Genomic DNA, 27,517 nt, shown 5'->3' with positions numbered 1-27,517 from the left:
ATGTTAAGTGTCCCAAAAATGTTCCAGGTAAGTAGGATTAGAAGGAGAAGAAATAGAGAACAACAGAAAGACAGAAGATTCATAGAAAGACACGCACATGGGTATCAACTGCTCAGGTTCCAGCATCGCCAACAGAGGAACCCCAGCAGACGGAAGGATCCAGACCCTGGGCTGGCCTCGTGCTCCGGCTTTTAACCCCCTGGGCCTTCATGGCCCCGCCCCTGGGGTGGGACTGCCAGTTGCTTGTCCAATCAGAGCCAGGGTAGCACCAGCTGCTGGTGTGTGATTGATTGATTGACAGCTGGGCCAATCAGAGCTGGGTTAACATCACCCCCTGCTGTGTGATTGGCAGCTCTGCCAGGCCAGGGCTGGGGGCGGGGCTCTGTCCCACCACAAACCAAGGCCTGACCCGGCCCTGGCCCCACACGGGCATTCCGAGCATCCCAAGGTGTCTCGGGACATGGATCTCATCCAGCCACTGACAGCGACCACGGTGACACTACAGAACCTCATGGAGCCATGGGTCAGTTGTGACAATGGAGATCCAAGGAAATGATGGTGAGACTGTGGAACCCAGGAATCATGGAATCACGGAGACCATTGTGCAAATCATGGGCCCTATGGAAGCAAGGATCAATGATCAAACTGAGGTTTGATTGTGATTGATTTAAAATAGAAACAAGGAGCCATTGTTTGACAGCGGGGCTGCGTGGGGCCAATGGACCCTTGTGACTCTGTTGTGGCTCATGAAACCAAGAAGCCATTGTGACATTGCCAGACCTCATGGAATCAAGGAGACCATTGATACAGTGTTAGGACCCATGAAGTCAATGGAACATGGAACAGGTCTGCCTGGTTTGGCCTCCTGGGGGCTGTCTGACAGGTCCCACTGAATTTGGCATGTCAAGGGCCACTTCCCATCTGACCGTGAAGCACTGGGGCTCCCTGATTTTATTCCTATGGAAAAGAACTGTCTTTCTTGTCTAGGTGACCATGGCAGAAATTGGGATTCTGCATCTAAAATTCTCTTTATCCAAGGGTTACTCCCAGACAAATTCTGCCTGTACAGTCAAGTCTGGCCAGCCTTGGCCTCTGGTGGCTGCCTCTCATCTGCCCCTGCACCACTGGGGCTCACTTGTTTCCTTCCTATGGAGACCATTGTGACACTGCGGAGCATTGTGGAACCAATGGGCCATGGTGACCCTGCAGGCCCTTGTGGAACCTGTTACACTGCAGGAACTTGTGGAACCAAGGGGAACATTGTGACCCTGCAGGGCACCATGGAAGGAAGGGGCCATTGTGACACTATGGGAACTTGTGGAACCAAGGGAATCATTGTTGCACTACTGGGCCCCAATGGAACCAAGGGGCCATTGGACACAGCCAGGCTTCATGGAACCAATAGACCATTATGACACTGTGGGGCCTTGTGGAACCATGGAGACCATTAGGATCCTTAAGGACTTGTGTAATCAAGGGGCCATTATGACACCTGAAGGCATCATGGAAGCCAGAGAACCATTGTGACACTGCAAGGCCTCATGGAAGCAAGGAGCCATTGTGGCACTGCAGGGCCCTGTGGAACCAAGGGAACATGAAACAGGTGTGGCTGCCTTGGCCTCCCAGGGGTCACCTGACAGGTCTGGCTGACCTTGGAATGTGGAAGGCCACTCCCAACTGCCCCTGAAACACTGGAGCTCTGGGCTCTTCTTTTTATGGAAAAGAACTGTCCATTTTTTCCAGGCATCCATGGCCAAAATTAGGATTCCATCTCCAAATTTCTGTGTATCCAAGGATTGCTCCCAGACAAAAGTTGCCAGGAAAGACAAGTCTGGCTGGTCTTTGACTCCTGAGGAGCAGCACTCATCTGTTTTCCAAACACTGGAGAGGGCTCTGTGCCTTTCCTTTTATGAAAAAAAACCAAACATCCCAGGCACAAATGTTTGAAATTAGGACTCTGCATTCTTAATTTCAAATATCCAAGTGTTGCTCCAAGCAAACCTGCCAGGACAGACAGGTCAGGCTTGCCTTGGCCTCTGGTGGTTGCTGTTCATCAGCTCCTGAAACATGGGGGCTCCGTGGTTTCCTTCCTATGGAGACCAATGTGACACTTGGGAGCCTTGTGAAATGCAGGGGCCATTGTGACACTGCAGAGCACCATGGATCCAAGGGACCATTGTGACACTGTGGGGCCTCGTGGAACCAAGGACATCATGGTGGCTCTGTTGGCCACATGGTCCCAAGGGGCCAGTGCAAAGCAGTGGTGTGGGACTTAGCCCAGCTGTAACTCAGAGTCAGACAGATTTTACCCTCGAAGAACTGGGCGTGAGTTTCAAGCCCTGGGAATCATTTGTTTAACTTAGGGTGAGTTTGAGAGTTCCCCCATAAGCCTTTAGTGTTGTTATGCTAACTTGTCCAAGTTCTCCTCCCCTATTGGTTACTTGTTTCCCCTACAGGTTTATTGTTCTACAGTGTTCTACCCTCAAGTGTTTATGTTGTTGCTTCGCCTTTATCTCAGGTCTTTGAATCCTACCCCTCGTACTGTGCTCGACTTCTCCATGTTTATTGTTTTTCACCCTGTTACTAAAGTTCTTTTTGGCAACTCCATTGATCCTGCTTGTAGGAGCGTCAGGGTGAAGGACAGTTGGGACGGACTGAGACGAGAGATCTCTGAAGCCAGGTCTTGGAACTTGTGGTTTATTGCAAAGGGTGTGGGTGCAGGGGTCTTGTTTGGAGCTGCCAGCCACAGCTCGGAGCAGGCCCGAGAGAGGAGCTCAAAAGAGGCGCCCAAAATGGATGCCCGAAAGAGGAGGGGAGTTCCCGTTACAATACAATAAATCTTCTTCTGTGCTGCATATTCTAATTTTCACTAACCAATCTGGTACAAGATACAAATCTTATAGCATTTACATACAGCCTATAAGAATCATTACATTACCATACTGTGTTACATTTTAAACCCTAAAAACTCCTCTTTGGACCCCTTCTGCCAAGCTAGTAGGGTCTGCTCTGACCCTTGGACCTGTCTGCAAGCAGAGGGTCTTGTTTCATTAAAAAGGGATTGTCTTCAGCCGGCCATACCATTGTTTTCCAGTTGTTCAGTAACTAAGGCTTGGTATCTCAAAGCTTGCTTTCATTCTAATCTCACTTATAGTTTACATATTCTCAAATTTTTTTGCCAGGCAATCATATTTATAAGGCTTTCCTGTTTCATCTTCCCCAGCATCTGCTCCTTTTCGTTTTCACCACCCGTGCCCTGAAGTTGGGGAACCAGAAAGGTTTGTCACAGCCACCCTCATTGTGACCTTTGGTGCCCGAACAGGGACCCTGACATTCAGTCACGTCAGCTGGGGTTAGCTGATGGATAGGCCAGCGCTCCCCGGGATTGTGGATTGTGCCGGGCCGGCAGATTCATCATTGCTTTGATGGACCTCGGCCAGGATCCACAGGGACAGCGACAGTTTCACCTGCATAGGATTGCAGGTGGGATGGGGAAACGCAGGACATTTATTGCCCATTTTGCCACTGTGTTTTATGGGATATGCACCCACATCCCATAACTGATTTGGGGTGTTCCGGTGGCTCTTACCCATAAGGCAGAGAAAGAGAAAAATGGGCAGCCAGATGTCCAAAGTAGAAAGAAGCATATATGGATGATTTAAGTAATTCCCACTGATAACGGCAAAATATTTTCAAAGAAGAAATTAAAATCAATCATGAGGTGGATAATTAAAAATTTTCCAGAGGCCTTTCCTGATGAAATCCATACCACAGAATTTTGGGACTCATGAGAGTTCAACTGTAAAACTTTCCATCAAAGGGACCCCATTGCACCCTGCATGCTCCCCATCTTCCACACCACCCTTCACCAGAAAGCAGTGTCTTGAAAACTCAATCCATTGGTCACTCCTAACTTGGGACCTCCCCTCAAACCTGCCTTTCTCAGACCTTCCACGATGGTCCAAGATTGCAATGGCCACGCTGTCTTGCAGCATCATGCCCTGGAGACTCAAGACAGAAGGAGCCTGAATGTGGCTTGGGAGCCCAACCATCCTCCCTCCATCTTGGCTCCTCCACTTCCTGCTACCACAGCCTTCTCTTCCACCCTGAACGAACCTCCAGACTCCACCCCCACAACTGCAGGTCACGCCCCCACTGTCAATCATTCCACCTTCACCCTGGGCCATGCCTCCAAAACTCCACCCCAGGAGTCCGCCATCCTAAATCAAGGCCCTTCATCCCCAACACCTGACAAAATGGCAGAGCCCTCTGCCTCACCCTCCAGCAACAATATAACCCCATGATCAAAGATACTAAGCCCAACTGTCACACTATTTCTAATCTGAACGTTTTTGATCCAAGTTATTCTTTCTCCCAGGAAGAAAGTTTGGACTCCCCAGAGCCACCTCGCCCCTCAACCCCAGAAGATCCCTGGGAAAGGATCTGGAAGGAAGCAGCTAAGGAAGGAGACTTTGAAATTGTCTCGAAACTCCTCATTGCCCCCATATGTTATGAAAGAAGGGGGCAGAATCCCAGGTATCAGCCATTGGTATATGGGGAAATCAAGGATCTGTGTGGGGTAGCTAAAACCATAGGAAGGACTTACCTTATTTTAATGGCCTAATGAGGGCCATGTTTACAGCACATATCTTAACCCCGTATGATTTAGAATATATTATGACCATGTTGTTGTCACCTACAGAATACACCCTGTGGGAAGGGGGATGGAAGTGTTTACTAAATCAATTAACAGCAGACTATGCTAATAATGAGGCAAGGGCAGAATTGACAATCAGCCATCTAGCTGGAGAAGGACAACACAGCCTACCAGATGCTCAAGCAGCAGGTATCCCCAGAGAAGTATTGGATGATATCAAAGAGATGGCTTTGAAAGCTTTAATCCAGGTATTGGATGATAGCACCCCCAATTTGGACTACCTTGGGTGGCTGCAGCTAAAGCTTTAGGACAATCAGACCATCCTGGGTGCCTGTTAAGTAAGCAAACCAATGCTGCCTCCCTCACATTGAGTGGCTGCTCTCAGACACAGAGACCATCAGACACGCCACCTTGCAGAACAGCGATAGAGTTTTTACTCTGGGCACATGGGCATGGCTGTGTAGACTCTGAGGGCATGTGCTGCATGAACCTCTCCAGCCACAGCCAGTCAATCCACAAGAGCATTCAGGTACTGAAGGAAGGGTTCAAGAAGCTTCAAGTGGAAAACAAAGACTGGTTCAATAAACTCCTCCAACTGAAGGGACTAAAGGGTTGGATGATGTCGAGCTAAAACAGGACTATAATTATCTTAGTGGTTGTTCTTGTATTGTTAATTGTCCCATGTTTATTTGGATGCTTTAAGAAAGTCTTAAAAAATTCTTTCAGTTCCATCTTTGTTGTAAAACAGAAAGGGGGAAGATACCCAACACAGGCTCCTCATGGATTCTTGGAGGAGAGAATTGGAGGCCAGGATGGCACAAAAACCTCCCAGAGACTCAGTGTAGGAAGGAAAATCCTTAAAAGTATCTAAAAGTATTCTTAAATCCATAAAGTACTTTAAAAACCTTGAGTATCTCAAGGCATTAATGAACCCCACTGAGTGTCAGTACAAAGCTCTCCAGGGACTCATTAAAGCAGATAATTGGGGCCATGATTGCACAAACCTCTCACAGAGTCTGGATCAAAAGGGAAACACCAAGTACCTTCAAATAACTGAAGTACCCTGAAGTATTAATGAGCCCCACTGAGTGTTGTTACTGACAAAGCCTCTCCAGGGACTAATTACAGCAGATAATTGGAGGCCATGATTGCACAAACCTCTCAGAGACTCCAAGGCAAGAGCCAAAGCCAAAGTCCTTTGAAAAACCTGCAGTCCCTGCAGGGAGCATTCAGGAGCCCCCAGGGCCATTGCTGAGCAAGGCTCCCCAGGGACTCCTTGCAGCAGATCCTTGAGGCCACTGGGATGTGGGCTAGGGGGGGATGCTGAGGGCAGCACAAGGGGCTGACAGTGCCCAGCCTGGCTGGGGCTGTGCCAGGAGGCCCCAGGGCCTCAGGACAAGGTGTCTCCTCCCAGCCCTTGCTGGCACAGACCCTGCTGTGCCCTAGGGCACCAAGACTTGGCTTCTCTTTGTCCCCACCTGTCAGCACTGCCTGCAGTTCTCTGCTCTGCCTGGGCCTGGGGACACTTTCTCAGTCGTGTCCCTCTCTGGGACCCATTAAAAGTCCAAGAAAGTTTGGAGTTGGATTCTGCCTTGGAGTTCTGGAGAGGTTTCTTCAGCTCCCTCTCAGGGACTGATGTTCAGGGCCTGAGCACAAAGCCCCAGAGGCTGATTAAAGTCCTTGTGCTGTGTGTGTGCTGCTGAGCTGGGCTGGGCTCCTGGCCCAGAGGCAGCTCCTGCTCACCAAGAAGAGCTTCAAAAGCACATTTCTCTTGATGAGCAGCTCTTCTGCCAGCCCAGCAGGGCTGGGGCACTGCCTGCAGCCAGCCCGGGCACAGCCCAGAGGCACAGAGAGCTTCAATCAGTCAGGGCTGGGAAGGGGCTGAGAAGTGCCTGGGGCACAATCACTGCCAGCCCTTGGCACAGGAACCTCTGGCTGCAGGACAGTGCAGCTGCAGCTCCTGGAGCCATCTCCTCAAGCTGGAACATGCCAATGCCTGCAGAGCCTGTGAGTACATTCTCTGCTTGTCTCTTGTGCAGAGCAGCCAGGGGTGCCCAGGGCTGTCCTGCAGAGCAGGGTCCTGCAGCCCAGGGCGCTGTGCTGGGGCAGGGACTCTGCTGCCTGCCAGGGACAGCTCTCAGCCAGCCCTGGCAGCTGCTCCCAGCACTGGGGGACAAGATCTGGGTGGCAGGAGACAGCTGGTGAGGCTTGGAAGTGTTCTCCTTGTATAGGGAGGATGCTGCATTGTTCAGGACTGCTCCCAGCATGGCATTTAACTGCAGAACATTTTCAAGTAGATTATACAGGGAGCATAGCAAGGCAGGGGCTGCATGAAAGGGGAAATCCTGTTTTCTTAATCTACTGCTCTGGGTTGCCTGGATGGGAAATTGCACATAGATATTCATCTCTCAGATCATGTTGAGAAAAATAAAAATATTTTCTCTCAGATGTTAGTAAACCAGGCACTTAAGGAAATCACCACAGGACCCCTTAGAGCCAGCATCAGTGTCACTTTTCCAGCCTCCTCAGTGTTGCCCTGACGTTGCCATCAGAGCCTGCAGAGCCAGAGCTGCCCCTGGGCAGTGCCTGAGCTGGGAGGGCTCTGCAGAGCAGAGCTGAGCCCCCAGGGCTGGGCTGGGCTCTGGCAGCACTGGCAGGGCCCAGCCCTGGGCACAGGGAAGCAGCTGCTGGCAGGGACAGCTCCAGGCAGCAGAGCCCTGGGCAGGCAGTGGGGGGAAAGTGCCCCCAGGCTGTGCTAGGATATTTCAAGTCCTCTCCAAACCCAACTATTCCATGATTACTTTTCTTACAGATCCCTATTCCAAGGCACAGCAAATGTCCAACAGCAGCTCCATCAGGCACTTCCTCCTGCTGGCATTGGCAGACACGCGGCAGCTGCAGCTCCTGCACTTCTGCCTCTTGCTGGGCATCTCCCTGGCTGCCCTCCTGGGCAACGGCCTCATCATCAGCGCCGTAGCCTGCGGCCACCACCTGCACACGCCCATGTTCTTCTTCCTGCTCAACCTGGCCCTCGCTGACCTGGGCTCCATCTGCACCACTGTCCCCAAAGCCATGCACAATTCCCTCTGGGACACCAGACATCTCCTACACTGGATGCGCTGCTCAGCTCTTTTTCTTTATGTTCTTCATCTCAGCAGAGCTTTCCCTCCTGACCATCATGTGCTACGACCGCTACGTGTCCATCTGCAAACCCCTGCACTACGGGACCCTCCTGGGCAGCAGAGCTGGTGCCCACATGGCAGCAGCTGCCTGGGCCAGTGCCTTTCTCAATGCTCTCATGCACACGGCCAATACATTTTCCCTGCCCCTGTGCCATGGCAATGCCCTGGGCCAGTTCTTCTGTGAAATCCCACAGATCCTCAAGCTCTCCTGCTCCAAATCCTACCTCAGGGAAATTGGGCTTATTGCTGTTAGTGTGTGTTTAGCACTTGGTTCTTTTGTGTTCATTGTTTTCTCCTATGTGCAGATCTTCAGGGCTGTGCTGAGGATCCCCTCTGAGCAAGGACGGCACAAAGCCTTTTCCACCTGCCTCCCTCACCTGGCTGTGGTTTCCGTGTTCCTCAGCACTGGCACATTTGCTCACCTGAAGCCCCCCTCCATGTCCTCCCCATCCCTGGATCTGGCCCTGTCAGTTCTGTACTCGGTGGTGCCTCCAGCCCTGAACCCCCTCATCTACAGCCTGAGGAACCAGGAGCTCAAGACTGCAGTGTGGACACTGATGACTGGATGGTTTTGGAAACATTAAAATGCTGGCCAATTTCTGCAAACTACTTGTAATTAAAGTCATCTTTGATACTTCTTCTTGGCTTCATTTTGGTGGTTCTTTTTCTTTATTTTACTTTTTTTCATATTGACCACAAATAAATGTCATTATTTGTGCCATTTCTCATTTTGTTTCTCTCCCCCTTCCCTGGGGCCACAGACATTGTCAATGAGGGGCTGCGCTCTCAGTGGCTTTAAAGGAACTAAAGGATGTCCCAGCAGAGTCTTCTGCAGAGATGCCCTTTTGTTGCCTTCTGTGGAGCTGCAGCAGCAATGTCTGTGTGCAGAGCTGGGGCAGATCAGTGCTGGCCCAGCAGCTGTGCCCAGCAGCAGCAGCAGCAGCACTTGGTGTTGCCAGTGCTGCTGCCGTGGCCCTGCCCCGCTGCCCTGGTGGCCCTGGTGTTGCTGCAGGGCCTGAGTGCTCTCGGGGCCGGGCACAGCCCTGGGGGTGGCAGTGCCGGGGCTGCAGCAGGGACAGGCCATGGGCACTGCTGGGGCAGCGCTGACGCCTCAGGCCAGGCCCTGGGGGCTGCAGGCTCCTTGCCCAGGCTCTCTCAAGAACACGGCCAGGCCAATGCTCAGCACAGAAACCCCCGTCAGCAGCCCCAGGCTGGCCGTGGGCAGGCTGGGGGCAAACAGCATGGCTGGGGCTCTGCAAGGGCCCTGGGGCAGACGGGAAGGAGCAGCAGAGCAGGGGCTGATCCATGCCCAGTGTGCTGCACAGCCCAGGGCAGCGTCCCAGAGCGTCCTCATGCAGCTGCCAACAACATCCCCCCTCTGCAGCCCTGGCCTCTCCCCCAGCTCACACAGGTGCCCCATCCTTGCAGGCACAGACACGGCAGCACTGCCTCAGCAGCCCCTGGTTGCATTGCACACAGCAGGGCCAGCACCCCCATGCTGTTGCTGTGGGGACATGAACCTGAGGGAGCACAAATGCCATCAGCCCCTGGGGCCAGCAAGGCCTGCGGGACACCAGGGAAACCACTCAGCTTTGTCCTGGCCTCTGCACTCAGCCAGAAAGTTTGTTCCCATCAGCTGGGAGTTTCCTGTGCCACTGCAGACGCTGTTGCTCAGAGCCAGGGCTGCCTGGCAGCCACCCCCAAACTGCCCTGAGCAATTCCTTGCCTTCTCCTTTGCTTTCTCCACTCTTCCTGCTTCAGATTTCTTCCAACTGCCCACTCCCGTTTCCTGCCCAGCAAACAGCCCATCCCTGTTTGCCCTTTCCTCTCTGGCCCCACTCCCCATTGCAGTTCCTGACCTGGCCCCATGGGAACGTCCCTTGGGCAGCAGGATCATCCTACAAGTGCTGCAGGAATTGTCTGCAGGCTCCTGCAGTGCCTGCTGCTGCTCCCTTGCCAGAGGCACCCCAGGCCAGGGGGGCACATCTGGGCTGCTGTGTCTGGCTCTGGGGCTCCCTGTTCTGGGCAATGAGGAGGAGCTGCAGAGGCTCTGCAGGACTGACAGGATGGGCTTTGGGGCTGCCAGGAGAAGCTGAGGGACCTGGGCTGCTGGAGCTGCTGAAGAAGAGGCCCAGGGCTCATCCTGCAACTGCTCCAAGGGTGGTTTCAGGGAATCCCAGAATCAGCAAGGTTGGAAAAGTCCTTGGAGATCATCAAGTCCAACCTGTTCCCTGACACTGCCTTGTCTCCCCTGAGCCTTCTCTTCTCCAGAATAAACAACCCCAGCTCCCTCAGCCACTCCTCACAGGACTCGTGTTCCAGACCCCTCCCCAGCCTTGTTGCCCTTCTCTGGACACACTCTGGCCCCTCCATGTCCTTCCTAAACTGGGGGGCCCAGAACTGGACACAGCACTCGAGGTGCTGCCCAACCAGTGCTGAGCACAGGGGAAGAATCCCTGCCCTGCCCCTTCTGGCCACACCATTCCTGTTCCATAGGAGTGCCAGGGGTTGGATGAGGGAAATGGTGGGGAGGGGCTTGGGGACAAAGTTTCATGTGTTACCAGCCATGAAGGGTCTTGATCTTTATATCTCTTTAGAGTGCATTAGAAGTTGCTGGAGGTCAATATCAATTGGACATTGCTGATACCAAACTATAAACAGGAAAACAAAACAGACAAATCAGGACAAAACAGTTCTCTCTGCATTGTTTTAAATACAATATATTCACATTAAATAAACTACTAAAATCTCTTTAATTAACCAGAGAAGAATTGAACGTTTAAATGATTCCCAGGGGCTTTTCTTGGTCAGGTGTTTTTAACACACGTGTATGAGACTTTTTCACTGAATTCCTGAAATGAACAGCTCAAGAAAGAAGAGGCCTCTGGAGTATTTAAATTCATCAGCAACTTCCAAATGGCTGAGGATCCATGCCCATCAGAGCAGCAATGAACAGAAATGGGCAGAGCTTTGTGGCTGCTGTCCCAGCTTTGGCATGGGCCCTGGGCCTGGAGCAGGAGCAGCTCTTGAGGGCCCCACGGCCGGGGCTCTGGTGCTGCCATGGGCAGATGGGATGGCAGCAGGGGCTGCAGAGCTCTCAGCACCTCAGGCCGAGGGCAGCAGGGCAGCCAGGGAGCCTCCTTTGGCCTTGGCCAAGCACCTTCCCCCATGGCTGGGGCTGAGTCCTGTGGCAGCTGCAGCTGCTGCTGTGGCCTTGGCAGGGGCTGAGGCCGTGGGGCCAGTGGCCAGAGCAGCCTGGCCTGAGCAGAGCTGTGGGGCCAGAGCCGGCTGGGCTGGGCTGGGCTCAGAGAGGCCCTTGGTGCTGCCCAGAGCTCAGGGCAGCTGGCAGAGCTTGCAGGGAGCTGGGCTGGGCTCCGAGAGCCTGGCCCAGAAACCATAAGTGTCCATCTCAGCCTGGCTGAGCGTGCAGGGGCAGGACTCAGGCCAGGCCTTGTGGGGCAGGGCCAGCGCCTGTGCAAGGCATTGCAAACAGGCAAGTGGCCCAGAGAGGAGGCTGCTCTGTGCCCTTGGTGGCATGGACAGAGCAGGGAGGGGGCCCAGGACATTTGTCAGCGCCAGCCTCTGTGCCCATGTGTTGGCAGCCCTGGCTGCTGAGCCCAGCTTTGGCCTGGGCTGAGTTTGGCTGTGGCCCAGCTCCATCCTCCTGCGGGGCTCAGGGCCTGTTCCCGGCCATGGCCAGCCCTGGCTGCCTCTCTGCTGGCCCAGAGGCCGGCAGAGCCCGGGGCAGGGCTGTCTGTGCAGCCCCACAGGTGCCACGGGCTCTGCAGGAGCTGGCAGAGGCTGCCCAGCAGGGAGGCCATGGGGCACAGAGCCCCAAGGCTGCTGTGGGCACCACGGCACAGGGGCCGTTCCCAGCCGCAATGCTCCTGGCCTGGCTGGGCCTGCACAGGGGCTGGGCCACCATGGCTGGGCCAGCACAGGGCCACAAAGGGGCCACGCAGCCGCTGCCGGGGCTGACAGCAAGGCCAGGCACACACAAGCAATTGCTGAGCATGGCCTGCGCTGCCCAGGCCTGACTGTGCCAAAGGCAGAGCTCAGCTGCCCTTGGGGGCTGCAGCAACACTCCAGAGCCCAAAGAGCTTCCATGGCTGGGCTGGAGACCAAGGCTGCAGCAGGGAAATGCGGGGCTGCTGCAGGATGGGGAGGCCATTGAATTCCAGCACACACCTCAGCTCTCTGATGATCCCGGCACATGCTGGGCCCTGTTTCAGACTGGAGCAGAGCAGATGTTGGTGGGACAGGAGCCCTGCGGGGCTGTCAGGGCCCTGCAGCTTGCAAGGTGCTCTGTTCTCCCTCAGGTGCTCTGGGAGAGATCCAATCCCAGCTGGGCACCTCAGGGCACAAGTGTCACTGCCTGTTCATGGGCACAGAATTGATGTCTGCCTGGAAAGGGGCACTGGTTTTAATACCTGTTTTTTTCATAATATACAAGCAAATCTTTTTTATCTGGGTCCATTGTGCATTCTTAAGAAATAGCAAAGTTTTCCAACCAGGAGCAGGAATTTTCTGGATCTACTGGATTCTTTGACTGATGGCAGAAGAAGAAATACTGATTTTCCCCTCTCCCTTTGCCACCAGCATTTAGTCTAATATTTCATGACCCCCTTTAGCGGTCTCCATCCATCCTGGTTAAATGGCCATGTCTAAGGACATCTCTTCATTTAGAGCAGCTGGACCTATCTCTTTCCCATTGCTCTAAGACTTCCTCCTGCAGATATTCTCTGGTCATTCCAATGCATCTCACTTGACTGGCATCATGCTTTGAGCTTCAGGGAATTGCCCAATCTTTGAGAAGTTTAAATATTTCCTTAGTTGTAGTTTTATCTTTTATAACACCTCTTCTTGTATCTTTGTCTAAAATCCTTAGGGTATGGAAATCCCTTGTGGATGGTGGACATGTCAGATGCTGCTGCAATGTCAGAAGGAGCTGGGGGAAGTGTTTTGATGTTTATTACATTTTATCATTTCACATTTTTTATGCTGGCCATGAAGAGAAACCTTTCTGGGCCTCTGAGTCTCACCAGTTCCTGGCGCCCAAAGGACACAAACCTGATGAGTTTGGTTCCCACTGCAGTGGCTGCACGTGGACCTCCCTCCATCCCCAGAGCAGAGCTCCCTTGTCCCAGAGAGTCCCTGGCAATGCAGGGATGAAGGAAACAGGACAGGCTGTGGGGATCAGGGGCAGGGCAGAGCCAGGGAGAAGAATGACTTTTGGCATTTGATGGAGCTGTGCCTTCCCTTGGCTTTGTTGGCTGACAAGAAATGAACATCCCTCTGTGTCTCGGGCAGCTCCTTCTCCAAGGAAAGCAGGTGGGAGTTGGAGCCAAGGAGCTGAAAGCTGCAGGTGCAGCCTGGGCTGGAGGGAGCTGAGATTTGCACAAGGCTGCTCTGAGTGCCAGGGCTTGGATGGGGGAAATGGTGGGCTGGGGGTAGGGACAGAGTCTGATTGATTGTCAGCCATGAAGGGTCTTGATTTTCATATCTATTCCAACTGCATGAGGAGGTACTTGGATTCAGTGTCAATTGGAGATTGTACACATCAATGAATTACCAGGAAAAAAACATTAAATTACAGGATCTAAAAATATTTACTTGCTGTCTTTTTAAATATAGTGTATTCAACTTGAATAGGCTTCTTAAATATGTTGAATTAACCACAAAAGATTTGAACACTTAAATCAAATGATTCCCAGAGGCTTGGCTTGTTCAGGTGTTCTGAATGTCAATGAGCCCTGGGACACTGAATTCCTGCACTGAAGAGCTGAAGGCTGAACAAGCCTCTGGAGCAGGGAAATTCAGCAGCAGCCTCCAAGTTGCTGAGGATGTCAGCAGCCCCCAGTGAGGCCATCCCTGCCCAGAGACCGTGGGGGAATGGGCAGACAAGGAGAGCGTCCCTGGGGCTGGGGCAGCACAACTCAGAGGCACCAGCGGCTCCAGCTGGGCAATGGAGTGTGGAATGTGGCTGGGAAAGCCCTGCCTGGGCTGGGCCAAGCAGGACACACAAGCCCTGACCCACATCCACTAAAAAACTCTCTCGAGGAGACATTTAAAAGGAATTACAATTGTTTGTGTACACTGAGTTGGACTCCCTAGAGAAATATCAGCAAGAGATTCTCAGGAGCTCCAAACAACAAAACAGGAACTTTACTGGCAACTTTAGAATATCCGAGAAACTTTGGCCAAAGGTTCAATACAACATTCAGTCAACAAGAAACATTTCTCATAACATTAACTTTGCTCATTCAACTTCACAAACTCTAAGCCTGTTCCATTTTAAGTTACTCAAATTTTGAAGAAGAGGGAATAAGAAAAAGACAAAAAAGATACAGAGAAATACACACACAGCTTCCAACTCCTGGATTCCAGCACTGTTCACATGGAAATTCTAAGAGTAGGTAGGGTCAAGATGTGTGCTTGCCTTGTGGTCAGCCTTCAATACCCCTTGGTCTTCCTGGGCCCTTCCCCCAGGTGGGGCTTGGGCTCATTTGGTCCCTCAGGAGCTGGGCTGGGGGCAGCAGAGGTGGCTGTGGAGCATTGCCTGTGCTGTGCCAGGGACTGGCAGCCACTGCTGGGCTGGGATAGAGGCTCTGGGGGGATTGGGGTTCCAGGGCAGGGCAGGGCAGGGCTGGGATTCCAGGGCAGGGCAAGGCTGGACCTGCCCCTTTCTCCCCCATACACGAAATGTTTCCAGCCAAGAATCTCCTCCAGTCTGTCACAACAGGCAGTGTTGGAGGTGAAATCCCAATTCTGTCTGTGGGTGCCTAGAGGAGCAGGACAGTTCTTTTCCATAGGAAGGAAAGCACAGAGCCCAATGTTTAAAAGGCAAGTGAGAGCCTCACTAGGCCAAGGCCAGCCAGACTTGACAGGAATGGCAGATTTTGTCTGAGAGCAGTCTTTGGATAGAGGGAATTTTGGAGGTGGAAACCCAGTCTTGGCCATGGGCACCCGGAGAAGCAGGACAGTACTTTTCCATAGGGAGGAAAGCATGGAACCTTCCCCAGTGGTTTGGGGACAGATGGGAAGTGACCCTTGTGAAACCACTGCAAGACAGACTTGTCCTGGCAATATTCCTATTGGAACAATCCCTAGATATAAGGAAATTTGGAGGTGAAATCCCAGTTCTGGCCATGGGTACCTGGAGATGAAGATCTTTTCCATAGGAAGGAAAGTACAGAGCCCCATTGTTTTATTAGCAGAAGAGAAGAGACCCTCAACATCATAAGGTCAGCTGGACCAATCAGGTGGCCCCTGGGAGGCCAAGCCAGACCTGTTTCGAGTTTCCTTGGTTTTATGGGGCCATGCAGTGTCACAATGGCCCCTAGGTTCCATAAGGCCCCACAGTGTCACAATGGTCTCAAAAATTCCATGAGGCCTTACAGTGTCACAATGGTCTTGGTGTTTCCCCAGGCCCCAAAATGTCATGTAACTCCTCTGTTTCATGAGTCCTGCAATGTCACAATGGACCTTTGGACCCTGGGGGTTTGCAGGGTCACAATTGTCTCCTTTGGCTCCACAGTTTCACAATGGACCATTGATGACAGGTGGCCCCTCTGTGTCACCCTGGACCTTTGGTTCCATGCAGCCCTGCAGTGTCACAATGAACCCTTGGTTCAATGGGGTTCCAAAATGTCACCATGGCCCCTTGGTTCCATGCAGCCCTGCAGTGTCACAATGGTCTCCTTTGGCTCCACGGTGTCAGAATGAACCATTGATGACATCAGGCCCTGCAATGTCACAATGGATTTTGGTTCCATGCAGCCCTGCAGTGTCACAAAGGGATTTTGGTTTCACCAGGCCCCACAGTATCACAATGGTCCTCTTGGATCTGTGGGGACCCCCAGGGTCACAGTCGTCTCACTGGTTCCATGAGGCCTCACAGTGTCACAATGCTTTGCTTATTCCCTGGGGCCTCATAGTGTCACAATGGTCTCCATGATTCAATGGTGCCCCACAGTGTCACAATGGTCTCCTTGGTTCCAGGAGGCTGTGAAGTGTCTTAATGAGCTCTCCATGGTTGCATGAGGCCCAGCAATGTCACTGTAGTCTCTCTGATTCCATGAGGCCCCACAGCGTCACACTGGTCCCTTGGTCTCACAAGACCCCACAGTGTCACAATGGTCCCTTGGTCTCACAGGGCCCCACAGTGTCACAATGGTCCCTTGGTTCCATGGGCCCTGTGCTGCTGCATTCCCCCCTCCCATTCTCAGGCCGCCCTGCCAGCTGAGAAATGCTCCTTGGGGCTCGGCCTTGGCCAACAGCCCCTGGGCTCAGCTCCTCTGCAGCTCATCACAAACACTGTCTGCTCCAGGCACTGCTGCTGCCCAACCAGCTCCTGCTTTCTGGAGGAGTAGCCCTGGGAACTGGTTTTGTTCCCTCAGTGGCACAACATCCCTGTTCTCACCCTGCCAAAGAAAGCTGTTGGTGCCAAGTGCGGCCAGGATGAACCATTGCTGGGACTGAAGCCCCTCTCTTGGGGCCCTGCAAACAGCACTCCAAAAGGAGCCCTTGGAGCTCTCCTGGGCCAGCGACTCCCTCTGAGTGGGGCCTCTCCCAGCCGGGAACTCTCCCGTTTGCTGCACTCGGGGATCCCCAACAACGACGGAGCCTGGGCCGATCCCCCCACTCCTCCAGGCTCAACCCTTCACCCACTGGGGAGATGCCAAAGGATCCACAGGGAGCATTTCCTGCCCTCAGGGGAATTTCTCACAGGTGCCTTGCACTGACTCTTTGTGTCTGTGTGCACACAGGAGTGCCCGTGCTGGGGAAATGTGGCAGAAATGCTGCTCTCTGAGGGGTTTGAGTGCCTTGGATAGCTGAGTCAGTCAGGCCTGTAGGTAAGGTTAAATCACAAGGTCTAAGTAAAGTTAAATGCTGCTAAGAGCTGTTCTTTTCCTAAGGTATTAAGTTTAATTTACTTTATTAGGTAAGTTGAATATTAAATGCTATTCCTGTGTTAAATTGCTAAATCATATATTTTAAGTTAGGTTAAATACTGTTAAGCTCTGTTGTTTTGTTAAATTGTGAAATTGAAGGTATCAGTTAAGGCTTAGGTGTAAGTTAAGTCCTGTTAGGTTTAAGCTGCATTAAGCTTTTGGGCGATATTCCTTTTATCCTTGCCGTCACTGTGCTTTTGTAACACACACACACAGGGACAGTTCTTGGCTCATTTCTTGTTTGATTGCCTGGATTTGGTTTGGTTTTGTTGTTGCTTTGTTTCCTTGGTGTGCCTGAAGTGTCCACTCAGGAGCAGAGTGACTCTTGCCAAGGAACTTTGTGCTGCTGTCCCTTAATATTCAATCTTGTTTTTGCTGATCCCTTGCTGGGGATTTTTTCAGCGCTCTCAAGGCCTCGTTGGTACCAGGGTGAAGGAGCCCTGGCCCAGGCTCTGGCCCTGGGGGACACGGGGACGCTGCCAGGGGGTCCCTGTCCCCCTGTGCCACCCCCAGGGCCCCGGCCCCCCGTCCCCGTGTCAGGCTCTGGGGTCGATCTCGTGGAACATCCTCTGGGGGAGGCTGCGGCGCCGGGGACGGGGGGACCCGGGGGGACAGGGGACCCCGCTGTGCACGAGCAGGGTTGGACTGCTCTGGGGGGAACTGTGAGGGGGGCTGGGGCAGAGTGACCTCCCCAGTGACCTCACACAGCCCCTGGGATGTCATACAGCCCCTGTGATGTCACACAGCCATCTCTGTGATGTCACACAGCCCCTGTGATGTCACACAGTCCTGTGATGTCACACAGCATGTTGTGATGTCACACAGCTGCTCTGTGATATCACAGAAGACTCTGATGTCAAAAAGTCACTCTGTGATGCCAGAGTCTTTTCTGTGATGTCACAGCCTGCTCTATGATATTACACAGCCACCCAGGGATGTCACAACCACTCTCTGATGCCACAGAGACACCCTCTATGATGGCAAGATCTGCTCTATGGCCACATACCCTACTCTATGATGTCACAGACAGCTCTGTGATGTCATAAAACCCACTCTATGATGTCACACTGGCACTCTATAATGTCACAGCACACACGTTCACATCACAGCCTGCTCTGTGATTCATACAGCCATGCCATGATGTCACAGCCTGCTCTGTGATGTCACAGAAGCCCCTCTATGATGCTGTAGCTGCTCAATGACCTCACAGAACAAACTCTGTGATGTCATAGCCCAATCTGTGACCTCACACAGCTCACTCTGTGCTGTCACACAGCCCCTTGCGGACATCACAGCTGCTCTGTGCCTCCATGACACAGGCACATAGGCGCTGCTGTGACACAGCCCCCTCTGGGACATGCCACAGCCCCTGCCAGTGCTGAGCCCCTGGGAGCTCTGTCTGTGCCCTGCTGGTGTCCCTGAGGGGCCCTGGCAGTGCCCCAGCCCTGCTGGGCTGTGCACAGGAGCTGCTCCTGGCCAGAGCTGTCTCTCTGCAGCTCTGCTGCCCTTGCCAGGAGCTGCCTCTGGGCCAGGAGCCCGGCCCAGCTCAGCAGCACAGACACAGCACAAGGGCTTTAATGACCCTCTGGGGCTTTGGTGCTCTTTGTGTCTGCCATGGCCAAAGTGCTGCCCAAGTTGGCTCTGTCAGGGCTGTCTTGCAGCTGCTGCCCATCCCTGTGCCCTGTGCAGCCCAGGCTGTCCTACCATGTCCCTGCCCTGCGCCTCTGTCCCTGCAGGCTGTCGGCATCCCCCGGCTGCCCCACCTGGCTGGCCCCTTCCTTTGCTGACAGCTCTGCCTCCTGCCTGCCTCTGCCTGCCCACACAAAGCCTTGGGCTGCTCCAGGCTCCTGTGGGGGGATGTGCTGCACCACAGCTCTGCCCTGGCAGGGAAATTCCTTTCTCCTGGTGTCCAGTCTGGGCCTCCCCAGCTGCCCTTGGTGCTATTACGTCTTCTTCAGGCTCATTCCCACTAGGAAGAAAAGCTCCAGCCTCACTGAAACCACCCTTCCATCCCTTCCAGGCTATTCCTGTTCTGTCCTCGGTCTCCACCGCACTGACCCCAGAGCCCTCAGCCTCTCCCTGCTGGTTTTGTGATGAGACCTCCAAACCCCATCTTGGGAGATTTTTGGGTCCTCTCCAAGGTCTGTGAAAATGGGAAAATAGTGATCAAAGTGATTTTCTCCCAAATCTTGCCATGACAGAACAAGGGTCAATATCTCTAAACTGAACGAGGGTGGATTTACATTTGTTAGAAGAGGAAATATTTTACAGTTATGACAGTGGCACAAAACTGCAAGAGTTATTCCAGAGAAGTGGATTCCCCATCCCAGGAATTGTCCAAGAACAGGAGCTTTGTGCAACCTGACCCAGTGAAACTCCCTGCCCTCCCCAGTGACAGAATTCCTGTAGTGTGGGTTCTCTGATGTGCTGGGTGCCCTCACAACGCTTCTGGCCAGAATGTCTGCTGAGGGCAGCCAGGCTGCTGCAGGGGCAGTGCCCTCACAGCCATCACCATGGCAGCCCTGTCCCCTGGGCCTGGCTCTCCCCTTTCCTCTGCCCCTGCCTTGGCTTTGCTGGCATGAAGAGTTTTGTCATTGATATCTTATCCCCAAGGTGCTGGGGCCAATGGCTTCCCAGTCAGGCTCCTGGAGCACAAGTGGCTTTTCAGAGCCCAGCCAGGAATGAGCCCTGAGGCAGCAGCTCTGCAGTGGTGGCCACCAGGCCGGGCTGCCAAGGGAGGCTTCTGGCCATGGCCTGCAAGCAGCTGCTGCTGCCAAGGTGCCTTTGGTGCCTCAGGCTCTCCCTGGCACAGCTCCCAGCACGGCACTCTGCCCTTGTGCCTGAGGCCTTCCCTGTGCTGGGGCTGGCCTGGGGCTTTTCCTGCAGCGGGACCTGCCCTGCTGATGGCACAGGAAAGGCAGTTCCTGCTGGAGCAGGAGGCTCTGCCTGCAATGGCCTCCAACAACTCCAGCAAGGCCCTGTTTGCAAAGCCCCCAGTGGTAAATGAAGGAGGGGAGGGGTCACGCTGCTTTTGGGGTGAATATTGCAGAAACAAGTCTGACTCCTCCATCCCAAAGCTGAACATCCTCAGAGGGAGCTGAAGCTGTGACAGTGCTGGAAAATCCCCAGAGTTAGGAACAACCAAGTGACACCACTGAGAGCTTCTGCAGAGCTGCTGAGCTGGCCCAGCCTGGGCACACCTGACTGACAGAGCAGAACCTCAGACTAGAAAAGCCCCATCCCAAATTTTAAAGGCAGCATCCCCTGACATTTCCCTTCCTGGGGTGTGTGGAGATTCCTCCCGGCAGTCGGGACACCCCTCAAGGTCACTTCTTCAGGCTGAGCCAAAGGGATTTGCCCATGGTCATTGGTCTGTGGGAGTGACATCAATCTCTCCTTAAAAACAGCTCCTTTTCTTTTAGTAAAATTGCTTTGAAATCCCTTCTGAGTGCTTTCTATAAATTAATATAATATAATATAATATAATATAATATAATATAATATAATATAATATAATATAAATGTTACAGCTCTTATTCCTTGGACTAAATATTTCTGATTAAGATAATTCTGTCTAATTGTTACCTTAATAGATAATGGAAATTTTTTATAAATCTATATGCTTTGTCATCCTTAATCCTGTGGGACAAATGCTAAAGGTTAAATTTCACCTTGAGAATTCTTTACCCATGAATACTTTACCCATGAACTCTCCAATACCCATGGGATTGGAGCCAGCTGCTCCAAGGCTCCTCTCACAGAAGGAGATTACAAAGCCTGGAGGTCCTTGGGGGTATTTTTCTGTGAATATGAGAGTCTGGTCAGAGACACAGAAAGCAAGAGAGTTTTCCCATTAATTAGATTGGGAACCATTAGGAAGCTGGAGAGAAAGAATTGTAAATTATCAACAGGTGGTGTCTGTAATAGGTTGTTTTTTCCATAAAGTTGTATACTGAAGGGGGTTGTCTTTATCAGCCAATCATGTGAAATGTGTTGATTAAATGACCAAAGAGATCCACCTGTAGAAAACCAAGGTCAAAAGGAAGAGGATTGAATAAATGGGTGGCTTTTAGCCCTTAGCCTTCTGATCTGAGTCTGTGTCATCTCTGACTCAATGGTGACATTTGGGGATCTGTGGGGGCTATTGGGGCTCCTTTCTGCACCTCGTGACTCAACAGGAGCTTCTCTAATAAAAGCTGCCTGAAGCTCCCACTGTGCCCATGACAGGAACCCCTGTGAGTTCCGGCTCTTTGGCAGCCTGGGGACTCCTGGGATGTCACCGAGGAGCCCCCGTGAGTGCCTGTGACAGATGGGTGCCTTTGCAGCCCAAGGTGCCCTGGGATGTCACCATGGAACGGCTGTGACTGCCTCTGACCACAGGGCTCTTTACCATCCCAGAAAGGCCTGGGAGGTCTCCATGGAGCCCCTGTCCATGCCTGTGGCATTCCAGCTCTGGAACAGCCTGGAGACTCTTGGAATGTCCCCATGGAACCCCTCTGAGGGTCTGTGACAAATCTGATCCTTAGCAGGCAACCATCACCAGCCCCCTGTTGCTATGGTCAGTTTCCATGGCAACCATCACCAGCCCCCTGTTGCTATGGTAAGTTTCCATAGCAACCATCACCAGCCCCCTATTCTCTGGTCAGTTTCCATGGAAACCATCACCAGCCCCTTGTTGCTATGCTCACTCCCTTGGCAGCTCCATGGAGACCCCATGCCAGGGGTGGTTGCCATGAACACCAGGCTGGTGGCACCAGCTGGGATGCTCGGTTTCCATGGGCCGGGCTTCAGCAATGGGATTCCCCAATTTCCTGCTCCTGCTAAAACCCCGCTGCCCTCGCTGCCCTCCCGCCTCCCATGGAAAGCACAAAAGGCAAAGATCCTGGGCTGGGATAAGAACAATTTATTGGGAACAGCAACGAGATAAGGAAAAAATGGAATGGAAACAGTATTGATAACAGAAGGGATAAATTAAACTTTGACAGGGAAAACTAAACACAACTAACTGTCTCTTCCCAGCCACAATTTCCCCTGTCTGAAAGGACACCCTTCTCCTCAGGAAGAGAGAGAGAGAGTCCCTTTCCTGGTGGCAGAGGAGATGGGAGCTGGTGTGAAGCCTCTTCTGAAACTGGGGACACTCATAGGGCCTCTCCCCAGTGTGGATGCGTTGGTGGATGATGAGGGCAGAGCTGCAGCTGAAGCCCTTCCCACACTCCCCACACTTGTAGGGCCATTCCCCGGTGTGGATCATCTGGTGGCTGATCAGGGTGCTGCTCTGCCTGAAGCTCTTCCCACACTCCAAGCACTTCTGGGGCTTCTCCCCATTGTGAAGCTGCTCATGGACCACCAGCTCTGAGCTCTGGCTGAAGCTCTGTCCACCTTCCTGGTTCAGGGTGGGTCTTTCCTCCTCAGAGCACCCTGGGCTGGGTTTCAGCCCCTCCTTCTGTGGAATCTCTGGGGCTTTTCCTCCCTGTTGGAATTCTGCACCGTGGAGCCACTCAAAATGGCCTCTTCCATGTGGTTCTGCTGTGGGGATTTGTCCTCCATGGTCTCCATCCTCAGCTCCTTCCCTGAGGGAGGAAGGCCAAGGAGAGGATGGGATTTGCCTCCGTGCCACAGGGAAGGGGAAGGAGATCCCCTCAGTGCATCCCCAGCAGGACGGGGTTGGCAGCAGGGTTGTCCTGGAGCCGGGGGCTGTGCTGGGCTGGGAGATGGAGCAGGAGAGAGGGGGAAAGGGGCACTGACTTCCTCCTCACCTGCCTGGGTATCCCAGGGCATTGTGTCAGTTTGAAAAGCCAGGTGTCTTCTAAGGATGGCAGGAGACTCCCTTGAAATGGAAAATGTTAATCCCTTCACTTGGAATTATAATTTTCAAAACAAGGGGCTGTCAAGCAAAGTCTTTGGGAATAGGAATAACAGTTCTTCAGAAGGAAAATTAAAAATACAAATGCAGTAGTACTAAAAACTACTTACAGAGTAAGAATACGACCTGACACCCTGTGGGTCAGAGTGTTGGTAGCACTCCTGTTAAATGGTGGCTGCAGTGCTCCTGCAGGGACAGGTGTGGTTCTGTTGGAGCAGTGATCCTGTGGAAGGGTGGAGTTTTCCTCTGAAGGTCCAGTTGTGGCATCGATCGGCCTGGTCTTCCTCTGGGATCCAGTGGAGCTGAAAGCTGCTCTTCTGGGAATCTTGTGGGAGAAGGCTGACTCTGTTGTTCACATTCTCAGATTATATCCAGCTAAGAATGCTTGGCTCCTCCCTCTGGGCAGATCTTCTCACAATGGGATGATGGAATTTTTATCAGTGACACTCAATGGCCCATTAACAGAAGATATCTCCCTGGAGGGAGGATTCATGTGGAAGAGATAAAGTAAACTGCTCAATTAACAGATGATAATTGCCCCAGCTTTAACAGAGGGTAATTGAATACACACCCAGCTAAACCTGAGACACTGTTCCAGCCTTGGAAAGCAGGATTTGGTACCAGGATTCTTTGAGAATGCAACCCTGATTGAAGGCAGAGATAGAATCTCCAGAGCCTGCAGCCAGAAATGGACAGTTGTGTGATACTCATTTCAACATCTTCTCTTTTGGAATTATTGACTAATGATTATTTGCTTTGCCTACCTAATATTTTTGTAATTTTTTGCAAATTTGCATTATCTAAATTACACTGTTCCTTAAGTTAAGTTGGTGTCTGTGTCTTTGGTGCGGGCCCTGCCCACTGGCGAAACAGGGCCCAATCCTGCCTAAGTGTTACCTGGGGAGACAAAACCCTCACTGCAAATGTGCACCCTTCCTCCTTGTTCCCCACACTTCATGCACTGATCATGATGTCCTATGGTCTGGGCTATCCCTGGGGTCAGCTGGGATCTCCTGTCCTGGCTGTGTCCCCTCCCAAGCTCCCCCACACCCTCAGCCCCTCCCCAGCGTGGCCGAATGAGGGGCAGGACAGGCCTTGGTTCAGTGCGAGCTCAGCAAGAACAAAACCATCTCTGCGTGCTCAGCCCTGTGCTCAGCCCCCGGGCCCGGCATTTCCTCCACTGCCACCCCGGAGCCCCCTTTCCCACCCCTCTGCCCCACGGCCGCCGCAGCACCGGCTGACAATAGAAGCAATTCTGGGGCAATTCCAAGTTTCCTTGGTTCCTGCACAGCTCCAGCTCAGCTGCTGGCAGGTTCCAATTAAAGAAAAGTGTAAATTTGGCCCATTAAAGATATTATTAAAAGGAAGTGGAAGCTCTGTGTAGCTGTCACAAAGGTGACAGGGATGAAGAGAATAATGATTCTCACATTTGGCAAAAAACCCAAGCCTAGGAATTCAGTAGTTATTTGGGAATTTAGCTACTTGAGCTGGGCTTCTTGTGGGACTTTTAGCAGCCTTGTGTTCCTCACCATGTGGTGAATGAACCTTGTCAGTCTTGCTGGTATCATTTGCTCCATTTCCTCCAGTGATTTTAACAAACTTTTCAAGGAGGGACAACAAAATATTTTCTTTACACTCCAGTCCCACAACAGCCATTTTCCTCATCAGTTCTCCCATAGGTCGCTCAGATGAAGCTGCATCCAAGTTTCCAAGAGTTCCTCCAGAGAGACCCACAACCTCCTCAGAGGAAGGAACCATGCTGTTGTCAAAGGCAACTGGGGTCAAAGAACAGTGCCCTGAACTCACTGTGCCAAAATAATTTTGCAATCTGGTTAAGAAAATATTAGAGAGATGCCATTTGCCCTGGAGCAGGGCAAGTGTGACATTGTCCCCTGTGTGTGTGGCCTTCCCAGGGTAGGGGTTTTACACCTGAGCCAGTTTGGGTAAGGGGGGTGGTGTTCACCCCCTGAGCAGGGATTCCCCCACTGTTTCAGGCTGCAGTGTAAGATGGAACCAAATGCATGTTTTCAATGCCCATCTTCATCAACTGCTATCAACAGGCGGGGCAGTGTTCTTGATCTCTTCCGTGACTCAGCCCTGATAACGCCCTCCAGGGGAGAGATCTTCTGGGAATGGGCCATTGAGTGTCACTGCAGGACTGATCAAATTCCATCCTCCCATTGTGGGATGCTCCGCCCAGGGGGAGGATCCAAGCATTCCTACCTGCATATAAGCTGAGCCTTGCAACACCAGGAGCAGCTTGCCTACTGGATTCCCAGAGGACAAGAGCTCCAGAACCACCACTGGACCTTCAGAGGAAGACCAGACCCTTCTACAGGATCACTGCTTGGACAGAATCACGTTCATCACTCCCACAGGACTGCAGCCACCATTTAATGGGACTGCAGCCACCAGCCTGACCAGCAACAGAGTGTCAGTTTATATCCTGACTCTGTCAGTTTAAGGCAGTGTTTCTGTATCATTGCCTTGATCTTCTTTTCTTATTAAATTGTAATTCTGGTTTAGACTCTCCCCCAGGTTTGTCTTCAAACCAGTAAAAATTCAATGCGCTCATCCCTTGCTTTCCTCCCAGAACAGGATTTCACATCCCCAAACCTTTGCCAGATGGAGGAGGAGGCTGCAAGGAAGAGGAAGGAGCCCTGGGACACGCAGGCAGGTGAGGAGGAAGTCAGTGCCCCTTTCCCCCTCTCTCCTGCTCCATCTCCCAGCCCAGCACAGCCCCCGGCTGCAGGACAACCCTGCTGCCAACCCCGTCCTGCTGGGGATGCACTGGGGGGATCTCCTTCCCCTTCCCTCTGGCACGGAGGCAAATCCCATCCTCTCCTTGTCCTTCCTCCCCCCGGGAAGGATCTGAGCATGGAGACCAGAGAGGAGAAATCCCCACAGCAGAAACTCATGGAAGAGGCCATTTTGAGTGACTCCAGGGCACAGGAATCCAATGGGGAGGAAAATCCCCAGAGATCCCACAGGAGGAGGGGCTCCAAACCCAGCCCAGGGTGCTCTGAGGAGGAAAGACCCTTCCTGAGCCAGGAAGGTGGACAGAGCTTCAGCCAGAGCTCAGAGCTGGTGGTCCATGGGCAGCTTCACAATGGGGAGAAGCCCCACAAGTGCTTGGAGTGTGGGAAGAGCTTCAGGCAGAACAGCACCCTGATCAGCCACCAGATGATCCACACTGGGGAATGGCCCTACGAGTGTGGGGAGTGTGGGAAGGGCTTCAGCTGCAGCTCTGCCCTCATCATCCACCAACGCATCCACACTGGGGAGAGGCCCTATGAGTGTCCTGAGTGTCAGAAGAGGTTTCAGACCAGCTCCAGTCTCCTCCAGCACCAGCAGATTCACACTGAGGAGAGGCCCTTCCGCTGCCCCAACTGTGGGAAGGGCTTCAAGCGCAACTCCACCCTCATCACCCACCAGCGCATCCACGCTGGGGAGAGGGAGAGGCCCTACGAGTGTCCCCAGTGTCAGAAGAGGTTTTACACCAGCTCTGATCTCCTCCTGCATGAGCGGATTCACACGGATGAGAGGCCCTTCTGCTGCCCTGACTGTGGGATGGGCTTCAAGCGCAACTCCCACCTCATCAGGCACCAGCGGATCCACACCAGGGAGAAGCCCTACAAGTGTGGGGAATGTGGGATGAGCTTCAGCCAGAACTCTAACCTGATCTCCCACCAGAAGACCCACACCAGGGAACGACCCTATGAGTGTGGGGAATGTGGGAAGAGCTTTAGGCAGAAGTCTCTCTTGATCTGCCACCAGAGGATCCACACTGGGGAAAGGCCATACAACTGCGGGGAATGTGGGATGACCTTTAGTAGGAAGACCCAAATGATCATCCACCAAATGATCCACACAGGGGAGAGGCCCTACCAGTGCCCCGAGTGTGGGAAGAGGTTTCACACCAGCTCTCAGCTCCTCCAGCACCAGCGCATTCACACGGATGAGAGGCCCTTCCTCTGCCCCGACTGCGGGAAGGGCTTCAAGCACAACTCCACCCTTGTCACCCACCGGCGCATCCACACTGGGGAGAGGCCCTACGAGTGTCCCCAGTGTGGGAAGAGCTTCACCAGCAGCTCTCACTTGAGCAGACACCAACGGAGGCACCAGTAAAAGAAGCCCTGCACATGCCCCAACTGCAGGAAGAGTTTAATGCACTGCTCCAGCTTAATCCCCCATTGGAGACCCCACGTTGGTCAGAGTCCTGGTGATCCATGTTCCCTGTGATCCATGCTGGGAAGACACCTGTCCCTTTTCCTGCCCCTGGCAATGACATGATGTGGGATTGGAGAACATGAGGGTCTGGCCATGGCCCTGTCATTACATTCACTCCCACCTGAGGTCATTGCCGGGGGCAGGAAAGGGACTCTCTCTCTCTCTCTCTCTCTCCCTGAGGAAAAGGGTCTCCTTTCCAGACAGGAGGAAATACATTGCCAGGAAGAACTAGTTGTTGATGTTGTAGTTTTTTCTGTAAATAGTTTTACTTATCCCTTCTGTTATCAATATTGATTCTGTTCCTTTTGCTCCTTATCTTGTTGCTGTTCCCAATAAATTGTTCTTATCCCAGCCCGGGATCTTTGCCTTTTGTGCTTTTCATGGGAGGCGGGAGGGCAGCGAGGGCAGCGCGGTTTTAGCGGGAGCAGGAAATTGGGGAATCCCATTCCTGAAGCCCAGCCCCTGGAAACCGAGCATCCCAGCTGGTGCCAGCCCTGGTGGCCATGGCAACCACCCCTGGCATGGGGTCTCCATGGAGCTGCCAAGGGACTGAGCATAGCAACAGGGGGCTGGTGATGGTTGCCTGCTAAGGATCAGATTTGTCACAGGCCCTCAGAAGGGTTCCATGGGA

The 27,517-nt window shown here is 52.8% G+C and overlaps 1 protein-coding gene across 1 annotated transcript; it reads left to right on the top strand.

Annotated features, from left to right (window-relative positions):
- Positions 1 to 26,784, top strand: LOC143692656 (uncharacterized). Its single transcript, XM_077172905.1, has 2 exons — positions 1 to 27; positions 25,708 to 26,784. The coding sequence occupies exons 1-2, from the start codon at positions 1 to 3 to the stop codon at positions 26,782 to 26,784; spliced, it is 1,104 nt and encodes a 367-aa protein (XP_077029020.1).
- The last annotated feature ends 733 nt before the right edge of the window (positions 26,785 to 27,517 follow it).

This window comes from Agelaius phoeniceus (assembly GCF_051311805.1).
Source record: "Agelaius phoeniceus isolate bAgePho1 chromosome W unlocalized genomic scaffold, bAgePho1.hap1 SUPER_W_unloc_2, whole genome shotgun sequence".
Lineage (NCBI taxonomy): Eukaryota > Metazoa > Chordata > Aves > Passeriformes > Icteridae > Agelaius > Agelaius phoeniceus.
This window is presented reverse-complemented; position numbering and strand designations above follow the sequence as displayed.

Coding starts and splice junctions, on each gene's coding strand:
- LOC143692656 (XM_077172905.1), top strand. CDS start 1: ATGTTAAGTGTCCCAAAAATGTTCCAG. Junction 28..25,707: donor GTGTCCCAAAAATGTTCCAG/GTAAGTAGGATT, acceptor TTCCTGAGCCAG/GAAGGTGGACAGAGCTTCAG.